The sequence below is a fragment of the Salminus brasiliensis genome, chromosome 22, assembly GCF_030463535.1.
Source record: "Salminus brasiliensis chromosome 22, fSalBra1.hap2, whole genome shotgun sequence".
Classification (NCBI taxonomy): domain Eukaryota; kingdom Metazoa; phylum Chordata; class Actinopteri; order Characiformes; family Bryconidae; genus Salminus; species Salminus brasiliensis.
The window spans coordinates 23,118,878-23,142,069 of record NC_132899.1 but is presented as its reverse complement, the minus strand read 5'-3'; the positions used below and the strand labels follow the sequence as shown (position 1 = coordinate 23,142,069).

At 41.9% G+C, this 23,192-nt stretch overlaps 2 protein-coding genes across 3 annotated transcripts in view; one reads left to right on the top strand and one right to left on the bottom strand.

The window, feature by feature from the left end:
* Nucleotides 1-17,467, top strand: part of tecpr1a (tectonin beta-propeller repeat containing 1a) — a 22,341-nt gene extending 4,874 nt beyond the window's left edge. Inside the window, exons 6-25 of the mRNA XM_072668110.1 lie at nt 1,076-1,250; nt 1,582-1,682; nt 1,776-1,877; nt 3,628-3,776; nt 5,153-5,703; nt 6,615-6,760; nt 7,086-7,241; nt 8,459-8,608; nt 8,927-9,084; nt 9,602-9,729; nt 10,527-10,629; nt 10,726-10,822; nt 11,064-11,143; nt 11,266-11,322; nt 11,804-11,978; nt 12,641-12,776; nt 12,989-13,081; nt 13,248-13,354; nt 14,683-14,802; nt 15,857-17,467. Of these exons, the coding sequence (XP_072524211.1) occupies nt 1,076-1,250; nt 1,582-1,682; nt 1,776-1,877; nt 3,628-3,776; nt 5,153-5,703; nt 6,615-6,760; nt 7,086-7,241; nt 8,459-8,608; nt 8,927-9,084; nt 9,602-9,729; nt 10,527-10,629; nt 10,726-10,822; nt 11,064-11,143; nt 11,266-11,322; nt 11,804-11,978; nt 12,641-12,776; nt 12,989-13,081; nt 13,248-13,354; nt 14,683-14,802; nt 15,857-16,015 (2,943 nt within the window). The 3' untranslated portion in view covers nt 16,016-17,467. The remainder of the gene's footprint in view (nt 1-1,075; nt 1,251-1,581; nt 1,683-1,775; nt 1,878-3,627; nt 3,777-5,152; nt 5,704-6,614; nt 6,761-7,085; nt 7,242-8,458; nt 8,609-8,926; nt 9,085-9,601; nt 9,730-10,526; nt 10,630-10,725; nt 10,823-11,063; nt 11,144-11,265; nt 11,323-11,803; nt 11,979-12,640; nt 12,777-12,988; nt 13,082-13,247; nt 13,355-14,682; nt 14,803-15,856) is intronic.
* On the bottom strand, nt 16,632-23,192 carry bhlha15 (basic helix-loop-helix family, member a15). Of its 2 annotated transcripts, none has more exons than XM_072668111.1 (2): nt 19,551-23,192; nt 16,632-18,937 (listed from the first exon to the last, which is right to left on the bottom strand). In XM_072668111.1, the coding sequence occupies exon 2, from the start codon at nt 18,865-18,867 to the stop codon at nt 18,310-18,312; it is 558 nt and encodes a 185-aa protein (XP_072524212.1). In that variant the 5' UTR covers nt 18,868-18,937; nt 19,551-23,192; the 3' UTR covers nt 16,632-18,309. The 2 variants fall into 2 exon arrangements, with proteins under 2 accessions (XP_072524212.1, XP_072524213.1); XM_072668112.1 differs by having other exon boundaries at nt 16,632-18,869.

Sequence of the window (23,192 nt, the reverse complement as noted above, 5' to 3'; positions counted from 1 at the left end):
ATTGATGATGTGGGGTGTTTCCTTACTTGGTTAAATCTTGCTTAATCTTGCTTTACTCTCTTAACTATTCAGAGTAACAGATAATATTGTCAGAAGTGCCAAAACATTTGTATGCCGCTGTAATAACAAATATATATATAATATATATATAATAACATAATTATTGCACCTCTGGACTGTTCAAAGGTTCTTTGATTAAAGACAATATTCCTGCCTCTAGCTTTGACAGTAAACTAGACCTCTGATGGCATTCTCCAGGGAGGACTGTCACTTTGCATATAATCTAGAGTAATTGCATGGTAGAGTAGTGACATATTTAAAAGTTCAAAGTCTGTGTTTTTCTTTTACGTAAAAATATATATGATTGGTCAGCCAGTTGACACCAATGTATTTTTATTATTATTATTATTATTATTTTAATTTTTTTATTAAGTGACAGTAACTAAAATATCCTGCTCAATTCTAAGGGTCTGAAAGAGAAACTGGCAAAACCTTAATGTGAAAAAGAACCTTATACACCTCGTAGCTTTAAAGGATGCGGATCAGGACTAGGGCTGCAACAACTAAATAACTTAATCGGCTAAAATCGACGACCAAATTAGTTGGCAACTAATTGAATAGTCAATTACTTAATGATGTCATCATACGTAACTAGGAATGTTTTGAGGCGGTTGGGAACCGCGGATTTATCACCAAAGTTTAATCATACAGTTAAACCATGCAGAATACAGTTAACTGCTGCTGTTACTTTTTACAGTAGGAATTCCCTCAGTCATTAAGACTGAGCATCTGTATGTCACCAGAGCGTGTACCGTGGAAAACCAATAAAGAGCCATGAAGGCTAGTACGGTATCACTAATATGGTATCACTCACCTTTATTATCTTATTGTTAGTTAGCAAATGAACTCAATCTAAATTTAAAAGCTGAGGGTGATTCAGTAATTGAGCAGTTCATAATCCGAATAATTGGTTATTTGTTTCAGTAATTAATAGATTAGTCAGCTGTCAAAATAGTTGTAAACATTCTCAAATCGTTCACTGGTTTTGATCTCTGTCTGCTTTGTTTTGGTGCAGGTGTGGTTCCGGGATGGCATCCACTATGTTAACCCAGAAGGCTCAGTCTGGGAAGAGGTGTCTACTCCAGGGGAGGTGGTACAGATCAGTTGTGGTCCAGCTGACCTGGTATGGGCAGTGCTATGGGAGGGGCAGCTGCTGGTCAGAGAGGGCATCAGCAGAGACTGCCCTAGAGGTGAGCGAGTGCCTGTGTAGATTCAGCCTCAGATCAATATCGTATGCTAAAATGATGACCCTCAGTTGCCCTCAGACATGTAAGCCACGCTGCTGCTTGTTTGTGTTTCTATGAACCAGTTTTTATACAGTAAACCAGTTTTTTTGTACAGTACAACTGTGCCATGCTACGGCCCCTCTGTAGCAGAGGGCTTTACTCAAGGGCTCGGCAGTAGCATCTTAGTGGACCTGAGTATCAAACCCACAACCCTGTGATCAATAACCTACTGCTCTGACCACTAAGCCACCACAGCTACCCATGTCTAATCTTTTTCTGACTGTGTATTTTTCAGGCTCCTCCTGGGTAGTGGTCGAATCACCAAGTCCAGAAGTCGGGGCTATACATGTAGCAGTGGGCGTTAATGTGGTGTGGGCTGTGACCAAAGATCATAAAGTAAGAAAACCAAAGCCATTCCGTGCTCACCCTTTCAAATCCTCCTTTATCTGTCCATGGCCTTAAGGTTTTTTTCTCTTTGTCTTATAACAGGTCTGGTTTCGGCGAGGTGTGAATTCCCACAATCCCTGTGGTTCTGGCTGGATTGCAATGGTTGGCGAGATGGTGATGATCAACGTGGGCCTCAATGACCAGGTGAGAAATCTAAAAAAACTACTCTGTTAGTGGAAAGTGAAGCGTTATCAGCCACACAGAGGATTAAAGAGTACATCACCTTTTACTTATGAATAAAATGATGTAAGGTATATAAAATAAATAATTTTAGAAAAGACCTACCATGATCTCATAAAAAATAAAAATGCTGTGAAGAAGGTGTCGGATGATTTCGCTTGCCAACCTGATATTTACCCAGTAATATGCTACCATCCTTCCAACCTACCACCCTTGGTTATCATAGTATTTTAATATTTAAATGATCACACACACACACACACACATATAATATTAGCTATAATATGTCAGATTTGTTTCTCGATTACAGTGACTTTAATGCTAGGAATAACCTGGTAACACTGTATTTGAGGCTAGTGAATCCGCCTGGTCTTAATAATCACAGTTATGCACTCAATTCGTACAATTTTTACAACAAAATTAATAAAAAAAAAATACACACTAATATTTTAGTACAAAAATCGAGTAGAATTACTACAAAAAAAATCCTCTCCCACATACCAAATGTTCCCTGTTCAGGATTTTACTAGCAATTTCAGATCTAACATGGATATTGTTTGAGAAATCACATATATTAACAGACTATGTGAAACCCCTGTAATTAAATATATGTAGACTTGAAAACAAAACAGTTTGACGCTTTAATGAAATACCATTACTAGTGAATGTCTTCTAGAAGGTCCAGCAAGTAAGATCTCAGTGGAAGCATTAGCAGTAGTTTCAGCGTTTGTTTCAGCGTTTGTTTTCTGCTTTAGTCCTCTGGTGTGTTCTCAGGAACTGCTTGGTGTATAAGTGTAAGTGCTATGGCCATTTGGGAAATGTGCAGGCAGGCAGGCTTGAATTACTCTGGGTGTGTGTTTGCGATCATCCTGAATGCTGAGTGGTATGGATGGGAATTGCAAGTGCTGAAACCAGCCCTCCTCTCTCACCTGACACCAGCCCTCAGCATGGGCTGAATGCCCACCAGAATAAAATCCCACTAGCCAGCCCTGTACAAGGCTATATTCTGTGCACACAGAAGATACTCACACCAAAGTTAGCAAGACCAGCAAGACTGCTTGATCTAATTCTGTGTGCAGAAGCAAGATGTGTGGACAGAAACTGGACACTCCATACTTTCAACTGCCTTCTCAACTGTCAGGTTCTCGCTGCTTTGCAGAAAGTGAGGAAATGGTGTGAACATTTGGATAAAGGCACTGCGCTTTCTCACATGTAGTGCTTCCAAATTAAGTTATAAATAAGTCTGGTTACAGGATGATGATGATGTTGTTGTTGATACATGTGTTTTTGCAAGTAAATATATAAACCTACACAGTTTTTCTTTGGACTTTCTAATGAAATGCTCTGTCGTTGAGGTCTAACCAGTGTAAAAATTGCCATTTCTATGACTGATACTGAATCTGATAGCTGATCAAATCTGCCACTATACAGTTGGAATGTCACAAGAACCGAATAGGTTCACACATTGTAGCGTACAATCACTCTTTATTTAATTACTTTAATATATTGGCAAAAAATAAACTGAAAAAGTGACACATAAAAATGTTGTGGCACGTTTTATGTTGTATGTTAAATTTGACAAATTCAGCGAAAAATGTCATATGTTTATTGGAGAGGTTGTGTTAATTTATTTCTATTAGAACATGTTTTATGTGCTATGCTACTTTGTTATGCTGTGGCCCTGACGTTTTCTGTCTATAATGACATGTTGTAGGTGTGGGGGATCAGCTGTGAAGACCGGGCGGTGTATTTCCGACAGGGTGTGACGGTCAGTGAGCTGAGTGGGAAGGCCTGGAAGGCTGTGTCTGTGCCCAGAGACAACGAGCGTTCTCACTCCAGTGCCAGCGCTAGCAGCCTGCAGAGGTGAGGGAAGGACAACAGGTTGACCTTGATTCAGTAAGGGAAGCCTGAGGAACTGTCAACACACTTCACATCAACTGAGAAACTAGCAGTGACTAACAGCTGGTATCATTCATGAGGCAATCTGATAATAACTGTATTAAAAAAGGATAAAGGTAAAAGGTAAAGGTGCACGTATTCGTCACTGTACAGTGTGGACTGTACAGCGAAATGTGTCCTCCGCATTTAACCCATCTGGTAGTGAACACACACTCACACACACACACGTGTTAGGGGCAGTGAGTACACACACACACCCAGAGCGGTGGGCAGCCAACCAGCGCCCGGGGAGCAGAGAGGGTAAAGGGCCTTGCTCAAGGGCCCAACAGTGGCAGCTTGCCGAGCCCGGGAATCGAACCCACAACCCTGTTATCGATATCCCGGCGCTCTAACCGCTGAGCCACCACTGCCCAAGTATTAAGTTTCCCAAACCATAATCTGATTAACTAACAATATATAACCAACTGACTTATTATTAATTATAAGAATTTGTGTTATTATTTTTATTATTTATTAGTAATAGTATTATTTGCATGAAGTAGACTATAATTACAACCGATAACTTTAGCTGGAGTTCACGTTGATGAGTTAAAGTATTTTTTTTCATGTTTTTTTCAGACAATAGCAGAGTTGCACTATGCAGCAAATGTTTAGCTGAGGTACAACATTTAACACTCTAAATACTTCAAAATCAGTAATTTACAATTCTGAAATGTTCAAAAAAGCTGTTTTCAACAATATAAGTCAATTTAGTGACAAACTAGTGAAAAGAATCCCTATCCAAATGAACAATACATTATAGTAATATTAATGAGCATACAACAAAGCTGGAAATAACATTTAAAGAGCCTATATACAGGATTTGTGTGACAGCAACAATTTAAATATAATAATATATTCTGGGTGTTCAAGTCTCAAGGCAGATAACTTTTGTTAATGTGTAATTGGAAGATAATACTATATTTCTTATTCGCTTCTTGGTAGAGGAATTCTTGAATACTGAGAAGGTAAATATCTTATAATATTTTAAGCAACATTTTAATGTAATAAATTATTATTGTATATTATAATAAGAATAAGATGTCAGGTTATTCCAGCCTTTAAACAGTAATTTACACTGTATGGACAAAAGTATTGGGACACCTGCTCATTCATTCGTGTGTATTTGCTCCAGAGAGTCCTATTGGCAATACCTCTATATAGGGACTAGATAAGCTGTGTGTTTGCATTTACACATCTGTGTCAGCAATAGGTACTACTACAAATTAAAATAGCTGAATGTATTTATTAGAAGGAGAGTCCACAAACATTTGGGGTGTGTGTGTGTGTCTCTTGTGCAGTGCTGGTTGTTTCTTCGGTGGTGAAGTCCGTCTGCAGTCGCAGGCCTCTGTGCTGAGTGATGTGGATTCTGAAACAGAGAAAGCAGCAGAAGGAGCTTCTCCCACCCTGAAGTCAGAAGATGCCCCTAAACCCCGAATCCCCAAAGTGACCAGCGATAGCTTCATCTCTGAGCTAGTGTCTGATCGGGAGGGCCAGATCAGCCGGCGCGAGGGTCCGCCTGCCATTGCCGAACCATCCATTCCAGAGGAAGAGGGGGCAGAGGGGGAGGCAGAGGGGAAAACTCCACCTGCCCTGGTGCTTTCACCCAGCCAATCTGGAGGGCTGGACCCACAATGGAGTAACGTGGATTTGGAAGAGGCCCAGACACATCTGACCGTGGGGGCCATTGCCGACTCTGCCGAAACCTGCAGCCTGTCATCTGTAGCCACTTATAACCTGGGGATGGAGGAGCAGTATGGGCCTGACGAGCATCCACTGTGGGCCTGGGTCACCGGAGGGGGCTGTTCCATCGACTCCCACTCACCACTCAACTGGTTCAACTCCACCACAGGTCAGCTGAAGCCTGTTTACACTTGGCTTCTTCATTCTTCCATGTTTGATCAGACAGCATTTTTTGCCGCCGTTTTTTACTCATCCACCCACTACGCTCGTTATGTGAGATTATTACAGACGACATAACAAAATTCTTTGTCTTTGATGTAAAATTCATACCATAACTTTAATCTTGTTTTTGGTTTAAGAGGATTCTGTCGGTTGGCTGATAGCAAATAAAGTGAACATGTGGAAAACACACCATCCAAATGCACCATTCACTCTCCAGCCTATACTGCAGATAATTCTCCAGATTGAAGTTTTAACTGTGTAGGTACTGAGTCTCCATACAAATATAAGCATATATAGTACTAGTCACACACCTTGTTAAATGTGTGCTGATCATCATCTTAAAAACATTTAGTCCAAACGTTTATGCTTTCTGAAAAGAGAGGAAATTGGGGACACATGAGTATCCACTATAGTTGGGATGTAATGGCTGGAGGGCTTTAAAGCAGGCCTAAGTTGTATGTTGAACTGAAAGATGATGATTTGGTTATATAGGCTGTTGAGGCTTTTTATTGGTTAATTGCTTAATGAGTACATTTATATGTATTAAAAGTAAGGTACTGTAGCTGCATGATTTGAAAGGTATTTTCATTCTCACACATACACATCGCCATGATGTACAACTTAGGCCCTACTAAAAAAAAATGGTATTGTACATCAGTCAGGGGTAATAAAATCCTTGGCGACTAACTTGGAAACCCTGAGGAACAACTGTCCTTGGTCCTGGACAGCCCTGATCAGCAGTAATGACTTTTTTGCTTGCATGAATACTGGAAAAAGTGCACAGCAAAACTGTCCAAGGAATAGTTTCTTTATTGTTATTGGCCTCTGCCTTATCCTTATCCTGTGCTCTCTCCACAGGCTTGAATTCATCTATGCAGGCCATGTCACTGTCCATCACGCCTTCGCAGACCGCAGCCTGGCGCAAGCAGATTTTCGAACAGCTCAGCGAGAGGTCAAAGAGAGAAATGGAAAACTTCAGACACTACGAGCAGGCCATTGAACAGGTGCTGTTTACACAGAAAGTCAGATTACCCTAAATGAAAGTGACCAGTGATTCCCTTTGGTCTGTCTGATTTAGTGCTTTGGTTTATTTGTGGTGTTTTCTGTTTTGGATAGAACGCTCCAACAGGAGTAAATGCAAATGTCCACAAAGTAAGACTTATAGAAAGTAGCCTAGTCACATAAAGTGTATCTTTACATTCCTCATAGAATTGACCGTAGATACTGTTTTCAGAGCACTTCTTTGCTGTTATTTAAAGCTGCTAAATGATCATGCCATATTTATATTGGCTTCTCTTTTCTGCTTCTTTGACTTTCATCATCCTTCAGTCTGTTTGGGTGAAGAAGGGCACCATGCAGTGGTGGAGGGACTGGAAGCCTCACAAGTGGGTGGATGTGCAGTTTGCACTGGAGCAGTTCTCAGGAGCTGAGGGCAACAAGGACGGCATCCTGTTTATATACTACACCTTTAATGAGGAGAAGAAGGTGATTTCCATATTAGAAATACACACCACAAGGTGTACTCATAATACAAGGGGAGAGAGAGAGATGGAGAGAATGAGAGTGAGTGTGTAAGTAATAGTAGTAATGAAGTGCTTGCCACCTGCAGTCTTGGGCTCTGCTGTATTACAAACCTCTTTTAACAAAACTGATTTTACAGTCTTAGTTTCTAGCTGATGAGGTAGGTCTGAATTAAAGGTGTTTGAGTAGGCAAGATGATAGACAGTGCCCAGGGTCCTCAGAGTCTGAGTTGGCAAAGAAAATCTTGGTGAACCATAAAACCTGTTTTTTGAGTAAAGATTGACCAGTGAACGCCCCTCTTCTGTATATCATTACTGTTATGCAACAGTTGAATTATGCAATTAGGTGAAGTCTCAAAAATGTCAACTTTAAAGAGAAAACTTTCAATGGAAGATCGTGTCAAAAGATTGAATTCAATTTTAGAGCATTTCTAGTGGTCCAGTCAATAAAAAGAACAACTGCCGGATTTACATTATGTCAAAAATGGATGTATGGACATCTAGCTTTTTGTGTGACAGCAATGATATAATAAATAAACAGCAGGGGCAACTATATAACTGCCATATAAATATAATAATTCATTTGTTCTGAATGTTAAACCCTCCAGTTTCATTAAACCCTACACATATTTAACAGCCAGTGCTGTAGTAAGAGTACAAGTACAACAAATATGTCATTGGCATAGTTGATATTTCAAGGACTTTTTTAAGATTTTCTTTCTGGTGTTCCTGCCTTGCTTAAAGCAAGATTATGTATTAATATTACCTTAAAATAACAGCTTTATTTGCAAAAAACCACAGTTTTAACTACTAGGAATGCAGTGATATGGAAATTTTGGTCATGGCTAACTTTTATGTAGCTTGATATTCTCTATAGGGCTACAAAAGCTGTAAAAGGGAATAAAATGCACATGTTTACATGCAATAGCCCTAAAAGTTCTGCATTATCACTTTAGTATATCAATCAATATCAGTCAAAATTCAAAGGTCAAGTCTAAACATTTGTCCATTGTTTATTTTAAGCAGTTATCATCATACAGTCTCATATATCATCCTCATAAGCTACAGTTCGCTTGTAAAAATAAACAAAAAAAAATGCAGAATGTACTTAGTCTACGGCTGATTAGTAGTAATCTTTGGAACCAATGGGCTCAGTGTTTATTTCTTTTTTTTTTCTTCCAGTATCTTCATGCGTTCATCAACGAAGTCACCATCCTGGTGCCGGTGCTCAATGAGTCCAAGCACACGTTTGCCGTCTACACAGCTGAGAGGACCAAGCAGAGGTGGCCCATCCGCCTTGCAGCAGCCACCGAGCTAGAGATGTATGACTGGGTATGGAAACCACAAAAGACCAGCACTGCTGTTTTTCACTCTTTGTTTGTAATGAAACTGATTGAACTGATGGTCACAATAACTGATGCACAGATGAGGTACTCAAGGTAAAGATCAGTTCAAGCCAACACAGTAGCATTTACAGCACAGACAGCAGAGTGCTGTTTTTTGACACACTTGTTGAACCTGCTGACTGACCTTACCCTGCAACGAGCCTCAACACGTGCAAGTCTTCAGTGACAGTTTAGGCAGGCAAAGTGTAGACTGTGTGTATCCTGCTGTTCCTGTTTTTGAGTGACTGTGTGTGTGTCATCTCAGCTGGCCCTGCTCAGTGTGTCCTGCTGCGACTCCCGAGGCATTCATGGCCCACCCTCCAAACAGGCCATCTGGTCTGTAACTTGCAAAGGAGACATATTTGTCAGTGAGCCGACTCCAAGCCTGGAGGCTTCTCCATACCCTACGCCCTGCGATCAAATGTAAGCCTTTCCTCTATCACAACGTTATGGGTTGTCACCATTGCTGATTAATGGCTTATGAATTTGATGAGGAATGCACCAGTAGAAATTATCCACACTCTCTACAGGGTGCAAAGTGCAAAAGTGCCATAAACATTATGTGCAGGGCTGGGCAATATGATGATATTTTATGGAAATCATGATAAATGCGGATTGTAGATGTCTGAACACAGACTGACTGCACACTTCATTTCTGAGTGTAATTAGAGCTGTTTTTAGATGAATTAGTTGAAGTGCAGCAAATTTTAAATATAAATCCCTGTACTCAGTGTGGGAGAGTATTTTTACAGCAGTTTTTAAGAGCCTGCCGCTACCAATGCATTTTGTCTCATGTCAAAATCTTGCGATAAATGTTGTGTATCATGAAAGTCTTTAAATATTGTGATATAATATTTTTTACCATATCGCCCTCCTCTATCTAAAGATATATTTTTTAGTGTTATGATTTACTGTGGGATTGTGTCCTAATGTTCGACAGGTTCTGGCGGCAGGTTGGAGGGCACCTGCGTGTTGTGGAGTGTAACAGTCTGGGAGTGGTGTGGGGGATCGGCTATGACCACACAGCATGGGTCCACTCTGGGGGCTATGGAGGAGGCTTCTTTCAAGGTAAAAACTGTAACGTTTTTCTTTATTGGCCAAATTGCAAATGTGTCATTTGTAGTTGTAGTGTTTGTAGTGTGCAGCTAATTTTTTATGAGCAATGAAATCTAATATCCTTTTTTTTTATAATAAATTAACTTGTTTTGGTTGTTGACAAACCATCTGTGCAACAAGCAGTTCCAAGACAAGACGTATTGTCCTCTACAGTTCCAATCTGTGGATTGGCCATGCCATCATATGAGCAGTGGTGGTGGAGAGCTGCGGCAGAACATAGTGCTTTTTGTTAAAGTGTTTTGCTAAATAACTTTTAACATTTAGAACTAAACTAACTAAAAACATTTAGTTTGAATTAGTTTTTTTTTAAAAAGGAGGGGCTACAGGGGCTACTTGTAACATGTGGTGTTTTTTTTTATGAATATGCGGTGTGAAACAGGTAGTCCAAAGCACAAACAGGATACTAAGTGTCCTAGAAATGAGCTTGAGGTGAAAACGAAACCAAGACTCCAGGCAAAGGAGTTTCAAAAGAGTAATCAGAGAGCAAAACAAGGGCCAAAATCACAAGAAAACCACTTAGTGTGCAACAAACAGGTAGTCAATGCATCACAAATTATTATTTAAGAAAGTTACTTGTATGTTTTTTTTAGATCTCTATATATTTGTCAAAATTTACTGACATTGCTTTTGGAACACGATAAGCACTAACAGCTTAAATAAAATTTAAATAGATACAATTATTTATCATGTCGTGCTCTTCCCTACATCTTGGCAGCTATTGGTGTAAAATTCATTTCTTCCATATCCAGGTCTTGCCAGCAGCACTGATAACATCTATACCCAGACTGATGCGAAGAGTGTGTACATATATGAGAATCAGCGCTGGAACCCCGTCACTGGCTACACCAATAGGTACATGTGCAGTGTTATATAGTGGATGGCTGCTAATGTAATAGTGTGTAATGTAATTTGTGTGCACTCACTGCACTGCCACTGTGTGTCCTGCAGGGGTCTACCTACAGACCGCTATATGTGGAGTGATGCTTCAGGCCTCAAAGAGTGCACCAAAGCCAACACTAAACCCCCCTCCCCACACTGGACATGGGTATGTGATGCTGCTTATCGGTGACAGTACAGTGAGCCTATTGTACATAATAAAGGCATCTGGAGTTCATGTTATTTTATTATTTTGAATACTGTTGTTGTTGTATATGAATTATGTATTCATTATTTTTTGTATGTCCTGGTTGTGATCAGTTCCCTACAGAAAGTGCATTGGCTGATTAAGATATTGGGTAGCGCTAATCAGAGAAATTTCTGATGGAAGCTTGTCTGTTGTGTGGCAGGTGTCTGATTGGGCTGTTGACTACAGTGTATCTGGAGGAACAGACAGAGAGGGCTGGCAGTATGCAGCAGATTTTCCAGCGTATGTCTGAAAGTGTTCATTCTGTTACCATTCTGCCGTGTTTGTGCACGATCAAGCAAAAAGCCCAGAGTAAACAGAGTTCCTCTATTGTTTTTCTTTAACAGCTTCATTTGCTTTTTCAGGTCATACCACGGTCATAAAACTCTAAAGGACTTCGTTCGTCGCAGGCGTTGGGCCAGGTCTCTCTTTCTCTCTCTCTCTCTCTCTCTCTCTCTTTCTCTTTATGTATGTCTCTCTCTCTCATGTCTGCTTCCACCTGCCTCTCTCTGTCTCTCCCCCCTCTCTGCCTATGTCTCGTCTCTGCACCTTCCTCTTTCTGCCTGTGCATCTGTCTTTCGCTCTTTTTCTCCCTTATCTGTCTCTCTCACTCTCTACCTATATCTCTTTCTGCCTCTCCCTTTCTGTCCCTCTCTTTCTAGTCCTCTCTCCATCTCACTCCACATTTCTCCCTCTCTCTCTCTCTCTGTCTCTCACTCTCTCAGTCTCTATGCCTTTCTCTTTATGTATGTCTCTCTCTCTCCATGTCTGCTTCCACCTGCCTTTCTCTATGTCCCCCCACCCCTTACTGCCTATGTCTCGCCTCTGCATCTGTCTGTTGCTCTTTTGGGTGTATGGATGTAGATTGGGGTGTTTGTTTATTCAGTTCTTTTCTCTTTGCAGGAAGTGTAAGCTCACCACAACCGGTCCATGGCAGGAAGTTCCACCCATCCCTCTGAGTGATGTCACCATCCTGCCTTGTGGGCCAAAGAGCACCGTGGAGCAGGTGCCTGTGTGGGGCATCAGTAACAAGGGGGATGTCCTCTGTCGCCTGGGGGTCACGTCACTCACTCCTGCTGTAAGCTAACAGTTGATACAACCACACACACTGTGATTAATGGAATAGTATGACTGCTAGAAAGTTAAGTCTCTTAAGTCGTCTTTTTTAAGCACTGGTCATCGGTAGATCACCACTTCAGGTGTCTGTTAGCTGATCTGACAGCTTTGGCAGTTGCCGTTCTCATCCAAGCATGTTCATCTGTTCTCTGACATTGCATTAGTGCTAGTTGGCTGTGGTCGAAGATGTGGTGGCGCTTCATGTGACTCTGAGGAAGTAAATGCTGGCTTTCACCCTCCCATCACTGAGAGTCTCACATGATCGGGAGCTATTTTGTCATGTGTCATTTCTTAACTCTGTCTAAACTAACAGTTTAACTTGTTATAGTCTTTATTACTTGTTATTGCCTCACACTGGTCTTAGGCTTATTTGAAATAAAATATGTTTTGATAGTTTAAATAGTTGAATTATTGTCTTATTATTGCCTGTGTGAATCTGACCCCTGGACCTAAAAAAATACTTTTTTTATTTACAACTTTATGCTAATTATAATGTAATTGTAATTAATTTATAACGAATGAAGCTGCACAGCAGTAGCATATTAGCCTTTTAATACAGCTAATTTCACTTTCTTCACATTAAAACATAGACTCCAAACTGAACAGTGATTGTCTGGCTTCTAGGGAACATCGTGGCTTCATGTAGGAACTGACCAGCCATTTAAGTCCATTTCAATCGGAGGGGTGTGTCAAGTGTGGGCGATCGCCAGGGATGGCTCAGCATTCTACAGGGGGTCTGTGTCACCCCAAAGTCCTGCAGGTAAAACACTGATCAGCCAGTTCTCCACACATTACTCCCACCTTCAGTGTCTGCTTTGTCACAGTTCAGCAGTAGATTTTGAACTGTGGTATACAGGAGTACAAATGGTTCTACTTCCTCCTGCTTTTACTTATTCATGCAGAACTTGCTGGTCATGCTGACAGCAGCGGGGTTAGGTAAGCATCAATCATTCATCACTGTGTGTATTACAGGAGACTGCTGGTACCACATCCCCTCCCCAAACAGGCAGAAGCTTAAACAGGTGTCAGTGGGTAGGACATCAGTTTACACGGTGGACGAGAATGGTAGGACCGCCAGTACCACTGATTTATATTTTGTTCTCCATAAACACCCTCCAGATCCATTCCTGCATAGCATGATAGTGCATGTAGTATCTTTGTCGTGTGCTGTGACTGTGTATTACCTTTAATGCTGAATGTAATAATAATGGGATCATTTTATGGTGTGCAGGAAACCTGTGGTATCGTCAGGGTGTGACTCCCAGCTACCCGCAGGGCTCTTCGTGGGAGCACATCTCTAACAATGTACGAAAAGTGTCTGTGGGGCCTCTGGACCAGGTGTGTACATTTACCTGATGTTTGATTTACACTATCTGCCTGATAAGTTGAGGTTGCACTCATGATCTGTTCTTTTTTGGCGAAGGGCATAATTTTCTACACAAAGCAACATGACAGCCCGATCAATCGGATAATTCAGCACCCAGCACAAGGAGCAAGCATTTGTGGCAGTGTGGCAGTGTGAACAACAAAAACGCACTGATTCTGACATTTTTCATTCCGAATTAGGTGTGGAAATCTGATACATATCTGATATGTGGCAGTGCCACTCAGTCTAAACAGCTAGTTCAGAATTTATGTCACTTTTACTTCAAGACCTTTACTGAGGAGAAGGAAAAACGGATGACAGCAGAGAGTGAGGTTTTCAGGAGACGGCAGGAGACGGAGCTAACAGATCTTGTAAATATTTGTGGTGATGTGTCTGTTTAAACTACATTAGTGAGCACATATCACAACCACGACATGTTTAAAAAAAAAATTCAGAAGAAAAGGCTGAATGAATGCGGCCACAGGAGGGCGCTGCAAAAGTCTCGCAAAATTAAAAGTTGAAGAATAAACCAAAGATGTGGGCACATAACACGCCCTATTTACAGCAAGCATGAAGCACTGTTCAGATGAATGTCCGATATAGGTCACATTTAAAATTTTTGTGTGAATAGCCTAAAAAAACGGATTTGGTAATATGGGACACTGTACCTGCTGTGTGAACTTAGCCTTATTGATTCTAAAAAAGGATTTTCTTAACCTTTACATATTCACACAAGCAAAAAATAAATTAAGTATATAAATAATAATAAAAAATAAAGAAAATGATATGAATTAAATAACATCTAATAAAGAGGGGAGAAAGCATACTGCTGTTTAAAAAAAAAACGTATGGAAACGTATTTATAACAAAAGACAAAGTGAAAGCATCCTTGCAAAATGAAGTGCTTCACATGAATTGTTTTATCTTGTTTATCATGTTTTCATAATCATTTGAAGCAGAAAATTCAATTAATTGCCCAGCCCTAGCATGTATTTTGACTGTGGGTGTGATGCATTTGTGGGTGTCAATCTGATCGGTTGCCGCTTAGCTAATTTGCTCACCGTATGTCCAGAAGAGTCCAGACCAGAGTGGGCAGGCTGTGTATCTGTGATTGATCTGTTCATTGTTGGCATCACGTTATAGTAAAGTGAAGTCCCAGAAGCTGACCTTGTGCTGTAAGATTTAGCTCTCCATATATTAACAAGAAGGAAATTATGGTATGGACCCACATGGTAATTAAACTACACCAACAAGACACTGGAGAAATGATGTCAATAGATGTTGCAATACTGTTTTTCAGGTGTGGATCATTGCGGATAAAGTCCAAGGCAGCCACAGTTTGAGCTGTGGAACCGTTTGCCACAGGCTGGGTGTGCAGCCCATGGAGCCCAAAGGCCAGTCATGGGACTATGGCATCGGGGTGAGCCTTTCAACTTTCTCCTTATTCTGGTTGTAGTCAGTCAGCCTAGACTTGTTTGGTGTCTAATGTTTGCTCCTTCAGTTTTGCACTGAAGTTAGAAGGCTAATGTAGCTACTAGCTAACAAGTGCAATGCTCCACTGACTGTAACAGGGAGAATGGCGTCTCGGTCATTGCCACTCAGAGAACACTACTGCAACTGTAACTTTGGTGGAGTTGCAGAAGACCATGTGTGAGAACTGCGCAACACTGCGTAACATTGCGTAATCTGCAATATGTCTATGTAAAATCCTGTAATATCGCTTAGTCCACATACTTCTTTCACTTTTAGATGCTGGTTTTGTATCTCTCAGCTTGTCAACAACTGCAAGTTTATAGGTGTCCACCAGGGGGCATGATTTGTATTAACGGCAGTAGTGTACAAGTGAATTACATTCCGTAACTGTAGGGGGAGCCCAGGAGCAATAAATACCTCTCACATAATGCTGCTTTAAATCATGACACACTTGAATTAAATCATGTCAAATTGCAAGAAAGCAATTCTACATTGTATGGACAGAAATATTGGGACACCTGCTCATTCATTATTTCGCATTGTCATTCCAGAGAATACAGTTCCACTGCTCCACAGCTAAATGCTGGGGGGCCTTATACCCTCTTGCCCTCTACAGGGAGCAGACAAAGTTTGTGTGTGCATGTCTGTTTTAGCAATGGGTGCACCTTAAGGAGCTGAATGCATTCATTAGAAGGGGTGTCCACAAACATTTGGACATATGATGTTTCTATTATAGCATAGCTGCTTATGCTGTTTTAGTTAAGCAGTTTAATTAAAAATATATATATTATTATTAAATACATCATACAGCACCAGAATCCACATAAGCAAATCTTTTTGCAAACAACTTGACACAGTTTCAGCTCTGGTGCGAAACTAACAAAGCAATCTTCAGAGATCTCTTGGCTTTGAGAGGAATCATCTCTTTAAAGGGCCCATTATCACCTCCCTGCAGTGAGTGAGCCTGTGAGTAAAATACCTATTTCTTTCTCTGAATGCAGGGTGGATGGGACCACATCACAGTGAGAGGAAACGCCGTGGAGGCTCCCCGGATCCACATGCTGTCACTAACCGACAACAGCAACAGCTCCACGGCGCCACGAAGCCCTCTGTTGAGCAGGGGGCAGTCCGAGATGAATGGCAACGCTGTAGGATGTTAACAACCATTCCTTTCCTCCATACCCTTCTTTACACTGTAGCGCTCACATCCACGACCCTCCCTTTTCAGCCCTAATGCTAATGTACGGAGGAATAGCCACTCCAACCTCAGTGATGTTTAGCCTGCAAGTCTTCTCAAGTTGGACCCTCTCTTCATGCTCCCAGTTCCTCACAGAAGTCTCGCACTGATCAGAGATTTAAACATGTGGGGCCGGCTTCATGGACAAGGGTTAAACCTAGTCCTGGAGGCTTTTTTTTCCTCATTGAAAGCAAAATCTAGTCCGTGTCTTGGCTCAGTCACTGTCCAGGAAGCCGACTCTTGGTGTCTCTTCGTTTTGTTTTTACATAGTATTTTTGTATAGCAGATTTTAATTTGTTTTTATTTATTGATGGTTGTCGTCTGTGGTTCTGTGAGGTTCTGTTTTTTCTTGATCTAGTTTCTTTATTTGATTTCAGGAGCAGAGAATACAGACAGTGTATTCAGAACATGTAGACAGGACTTAATGTATGCTAGACAAGGTACGCTACACACATTCATGAACAAAACACAGTATCACACATCCGTTTACAGACTGGATCACTGACGACAGGCAGAAATTAAACAGCACTGAGAAGCGCTTACAAGTTAGACATTTGTTTTTAATAAATAAGAAACTTTCAGTTCACTGAAAAGGGACCTGTAGTGACGTTCAATCTTCAGAAGATTTAGGGAGCCTTGTGTCGGATGGCTGCATGGAAAATCATGGATTTGGTTGACTGTCATTATGAGCTTTCCGTCATGTCGCTGTCAAAATATGTGCAATACTTTCAGCATTTAGACATTGATAGGGCAGTGTTTCTTTTCTCAGGAAATCTAAGACTTCTGTAAACTCCCAGTATATATTTAATCTACTATAAGACTCAAAGGCAGCACAAATGAGAGTTTAAGGAATATTTATTTTTCATCTTTTAAAATGATATTCTGGTCAGAGCTAGTGTGTACGATTGTTGACGTTCGATTTTTATGTTGGTGTTATAAAGTGAATGGTTGGTTATGAACTATGATTTTAGGGCATTATTTATTTATAATTCCAGTTGTAAATATTAATGAAAAGGCTTTATGGTTAAATATATATCGGTACACAAAAGGAATAATGGCTTGTAAATGTCAATAGCAATTGTTGTAACGTGTAAATGTCAATGTAAAGGTACTGCTTGTATAGTTTTGCACCATATTTCTGTATACATTCCATACTGAAATGTGAGTGTTAAGACTTTTAAGAGGAAAGGCTTCTACTGTTTCTAACTTCCATAATTCATTCGATGTGAAAACACCTGTTAAAAAACAAACATACAAACAGAAAAACAACGCTACACTGTACTTGTTAGGTACATTAAAACACACACACCTCTCAGTGTTAATATATGCATGGCCTGTGCCCTTTCAATAAATGTGACTATAAATAATGACGTTCTTCAAGGTTTACTTTTCAGTCTTTGCAATTCACCATCATTACCGAAGAATTTACAGGATGTGCTTCATCATTTTACTGGCTAATGGGCAGGTGTGTTTGTCCAATTTCCATGACGTTGGAGCAAGGAATGTTTTTGCTTCATTATGGCACAAGGAAAGGATGAAGGGCTGCGATTTGGCAGAGTAGACTACTTGACATTAAACAACCTCCATGAACGAAACTCTCCAGTTCCACGGTGTGTTTGGGTGGTTCTCGTAAAGTCGAAAAACGGTCACATCAGCAGATCCTCCAGTCTTCTGCATTCAAGTGGCTTCTGTAACTAGAGGTTTTATCACCTGAATAATCTTCTGGGATGGACCACTGACCTTCTTCACTGCAAAAAGGTATCATTTCTAGTTACTTGCTTACTGATAGGTCCTGCCTATTTGCTACAACTAGGCTTATTGTTAATCATATAAACACTTATGGGAAAAATTCAAGCGTCTTTAAAGTACTTATCATTAACTTTGTTGGGTTGCCAGCTCTGACCACCGTGCTCATGTGAAATCACAGAACGTGCTGGCTGGTAATAAGGTCACATCTTGGGACTCTGTCAGCCGTTTAAGAGGTGAGCTCCGAAGTTATTGAGTTTACGAGGACCATCCAGACACACCATTAGTATGAGTCTGCTGTGTCCATGGTGAGCTCATCTATAGGGTCATATCTGACCGTCTTCCAGTCTTCGAGCTCAGCATCACCCAGTGTATCCTTCCACAATGCACTTTCCGGGGTGTCCACAGTGCTTCCGCTCAAGTGCGTATTGAGTCACTGGGGCCAGACGTGGCAGTGGGCCAGAGTTGGGGTTAGCAGCTTTGACTGAGGCTGTGGATCTGGTCCAGGTACTTGGAGAGGTCTCCCTGGCCTTTCTTGTCGCCCTCTAGGTGCTGCTGGTAGCGTTGGAGGAGCTTAGATGGGCTCTCCTCTCCTTGAGCCCCCTCATGGGGCAGACAGGCACCGGACATGCCGAGGATGATGGCGGTCAAGGCCTTGATGTAGTTCTTAGCCAATGTGAGAGTCTCAATCTTGGAGAGCTTTTTGTCCATTTTGATGTGTGGGATGGCCTCCCGCAAGGCCTGGAAAGCATTATTGAGTTTGTGCATCCTCTGACGCTCCCTCTCGTTACTCTCCAGCCGGCGCACGTTGCGTTCCTTGGCGCTGCCGTGCTGCCGCCGCCGCCGCCTCACACCCATTCTGGAGCCCCCCTCCGCCTTCAGGGCCTTCCATGACCCCCCTAGCTGCAGAGAGGCCTCGGAGCCCTCCTGCTCACTGGAGCCTGGCTCTGTCTCCAGTTGAAAGTCTGGGTGCTCCTGCTCTGCCCAGGAGCGTCTGGTCCTTTTTGACCCCTTCCCTTTGGACTTCATGCCTGAGTCACCCAGGCCGTGATGTGGAAGATAAACAGTCAGTCGCAATCTAGTAAGATGACTCCTAAATCTATAAGACAGGAAACGCTGCTCAGTGTCAGTGTCAGATCTTAGTGATATAAAATATGGCTACCAAACAACCACAACATCAGTTCAACCTTACATTCATTAGTAGTTGACTGATGAGGCATTTGGATGTGCTTCACTGTAAAACATTGAAATTATGTACTGAAATTTGGAGACTGGTGCAAAACACTGCAGAATGCTAACTAACATGCCCACGTCAGTTCCTCTGCTCTCTCCTTGAGGTGACACTTTCACAGTTTGCCCTGTTCTAAAGACCATTCATAAATGTCTGGACTGGATTAGGTCAATGATTTCCAACCCTGGTCCTGGAAGACCCCTTCCCTCCACATTTGAGAGGTTTCCTGCTCTAACACACTACCCTCAACTCAGGACTGGCTTGTTTATTAGCTGATTAGCTGGGTGAGGTGTGTTGGAAGTAGAGCAAACACTTAAATGTGCAGGGCGGGGGGGAGGGGGGTCCTCCAGGTCCAGATTACATACAGTAACAGAAAACTGATCAACTACACTCTTAAAAATCGTTTCCTTTTCTGATAAAGTGATCATTTTTTAATAATAGTAGATTTAACAAAAATAAGGGATAATAAGGGATGCCTTACCTTAAACTGTCCAAAAACGCTTTCAAAAAGTCACCAGTGCCAAAGAATCTTAAAGGAGAGCAATAGGCTGGTCCTCCTCGGCGCTTGCCTCTCCACGGAGGTTTCTTGACACTGTTTTCCTCAGAATGAAAGGCTAACGGTCACATGTGCGCCTGCCTACCTGTTGCAGTTTATGTCCACGTAGCGTTTGTTCCGCCAATCAAACGAGGACTCTGCAGGCTAGCGCGCAGAGCGGCGACAGCGCGCCCGGGGACTCTTCCCACCCGTTTTGCGACAGCCACGCCCCCCGCGGTGCTGGGCTCTGCTGGTAGTTCCTAGAGGGGGCGGGGCTAGGAGGAACAGCGCTCTAGACAGACGAATCGCTTTCTGATTAGGAACTTAATCAGCCAATCGGAGCAGAGGAGGGGCGGGAATTTCACAAATACTGGTGGGAAAAGAAAAAACGCCGCGTAACGTCAATAGTTCATTAAAATGCACGTTTTTTGGGGAAAATGGACATTAGTTGCGTAGTTTTTCTTTCTTTAAAAATTTATTTATTTATTCATAAAATATCCTCTTGTTCTGTTGTCAATGAAACACAAAGGAAACATCATTTTTGGGGTTTTTTTTCTTCCACACGAGGCTAATCGTTATGTCTGTGGCTCAGTCTGGCAGCCAATTATCAAACGCATCAACGTTATCAAACGTTATCAAATTTGCCTAGACTTTTGCCTTTCAAATGTGCAGAGTATCCATAGCACTCGAACAAGTCTGAAGTCTCAAAGTTTTTAAATTCAGCAGCATGTTTAGTTTACAGCCTTTTAGTCCGTCACAGTTGTTCTTGTAAAGCTTGTAAAACTGGAAATAGGGGAGCCGCCCTCTTCATAAACTTTGATAAATCAAACACAGTGAAGTTTGTATTGGGTTGGAATGCGCAGAACATGTGTGCATAGTGTCAAAGACACTGCAAGGAGTAAACTGTCAGGCCCACCCCTGTGTCAATTCATGATCTACTTCTAATTACTTTCACTTGTATCGTCTGCATGAAGGGAAAACCGGGCTTCGCATTCATGCAATGTGCTTCTCAAAGTAAAGGGGTGTCTTGAGAAGGTCCAGAACTTCATGGTGAAGTTTAGATGACTTGCTGTGGGTTCCCACCCAGGCAAAAGCTCAGTATTGCATCAACAATGGTCTTACACAGCGGTGGTGGTCTAAGACTACAGTCCTCACTAATGCTCAACCTGACCTACAAACACAACGATGAGATGCTGCAGCGTCTGTGTGTGGACTGCAAAAAGCTGTAGCTGTGAAACTGGGCCTTTGGGGCTTGCAGGGAACGTTTTTGCAGCAGTCGTCAGTAATGAATGAAGGCTTAAAGGGCAAAAAAGAGAGTTGAACATTGTCGCAGACCAAGTGAACTATAACTGAGAGGAGAGACGGTAGACCAATCCACTGGTTATTATATGAATGGGAATTACTAAGCTTGGTGGCTGTATTATGGAAAGTTTCTCCCTTCAATAAAACGAGCCAATCGTCCTCTTAGTGAACCCAAGGCTCAGTGAAAATCAGATGTAGGACAACCGGCCTCCGACAGGAGAGTGATGAGGGAAAAAAAATAGCCTGGCTATTGGTTAGAAAAAGTAAAGTGAAGTGAAGCTATTCTACCCAAACAAGAGTAAGCCATTGGAATAACCTGGTTCGTCTGGCCCTTGATGTACTAACCTGGAATGGGTTTGGAGGGTTGTGGAACAACTATAGTTACAATAGTTCCCCAGTTACATTACAGTAAATCTTAAATTTAAAACTAGAATGAGAAATTTGAAAGTTTGAGAGGATGTCTGCTTGTTTCTTAAAGCGCCACGATCAAATCGAATGACCCATCGAGGATTTTCAGCTCTAGTGCTCAGGCATGTGGTGGTAAACCTTCTCACAGTTTTAAATGAGTTTGTGGGGAATAAAGGGCAGCTCGCAGCTGCTGAGCTCTCAGGAGCTATCAGCCAGCTCCACCTCCTTTCACACTGATGTCCTTGGTGTGCAGAGTTTGGACACTCAAACTGGTGCCAGGCTTTAACCTGTTCCTTTTAATCTAGCCCAGTCGGGCTGCTGAGCCTATGGAAACATTTCTTATGCAAGCACACGGTTTATTCACTGCTGCGCTGCTGCTGATACAGAATGCCGGCAGCCCGTCGGGGGGGGGGTTGATTCAAGGAAGGTTTTTGAAAAAAGAAGAAAAAGAAAAGGCCACACGCATGTAAATGTACCAGCACATGTGTATCCATCCCTCTAGCCACCTCAGTGCAGGCTTTTTTGCATATTACACTTTCTGTCGCTCACAATCTGAGAACAGAAAGCAGTTACGCAAAGATAACTCTCTCGTTTGCATTATCTGCTTGCAGGAGTTACGTTTCAATTGCCATTCGTGATGTTCGAGAGAAGTGTTACTTTCCCCACATCTGGGACATGAAAAGTGCGTCAATGCCGCATAGAAACGGTACGTATCCACCTGAGAATGAGGGATAAAGCCTCATGCAAACAGTCAGTAATTCAATTAGCAAAAAGCACATAAACAAATATTAGGTGTCTCAGCTCCATCAGGAGCAAAAGCCCACAGCTGGGTGGCTTCAAGGGCACGACTAAAAATAGCTAACCAAATACTGGGCCTTCCTACTACTGTGCCTTACACCTGCAGCATTCACCTGAGACAGTCTCTCTTACATAGGCTCTTTTTACTTACAAGCAAGATACGTACAGTAAACCACACTTATGGCAACACTGTCAGGAATGCAGTCACTACTGTGTCTGGTTTGCTGCAGATGACTGTAGTCAAAGGTAGGTAGAAACAAAGGCTTATAGGAATCTGTTCACTTTTCAGCGCTACCCGATCTTCGTACCCTGCCAGATTTGCATTGCACATGCGCATTGCTGTCACACATTCGTAGGCTATATTACGTTTTACAGCGCTGCCTCATCTGTACCACACAGGCCGCACGTGGCGGAGCACATTATGGCCCTAATCCTGTGTATTTTGTACTCGTACGTACTACTAGAAGCGTTTTTCATCAGTGTACTGTGTAATGCCTAATGTTTGTACGGGTTCTGCAATGACTATAGCATGGCTAAAGCCTGATTCTTAAGGTAGAGATTAGGCAGGCCTACACTGCTGTAGATGGAATAGGCAGATATACCGTTCATTATGTAAACGCGTGGAGTTCTGTGACATTAGAAAGCTGTTTTTTGTTGCAGCTTAGGTTTCATATATGGACTTTGATGACAGAGGTTTGCGTGAGCAAATCTGAGTTTTCTATGATACAGGGCCTTTAAGTGTTACACCCAGTAAGGTATTGTGGTTTGCCAGTGTGTGACACTGTTGTTTTTAAAATGTGTGGTAAAAATCAAACAATGAACACAGATCAGAAAGCCACACTTCTATGTTCGCTGACTGGAGAGAGGAACCTCATCTCATTCATTTCTCACCCAGTGTGCACCTTCAAATGAACAGTACAGTATACCTTTAGACCTGGTCCCATATTCACGAATCTTCTGAAAGTAGGAGTGCAGGTTCACTCCAATTTATGAGGACCTTACGGTTAAGAAGGATCTGGGACTTAGATCAGCACGAACACTGAGAAGCTTCATGAATACTTGTCCAAATACTTCTTTACT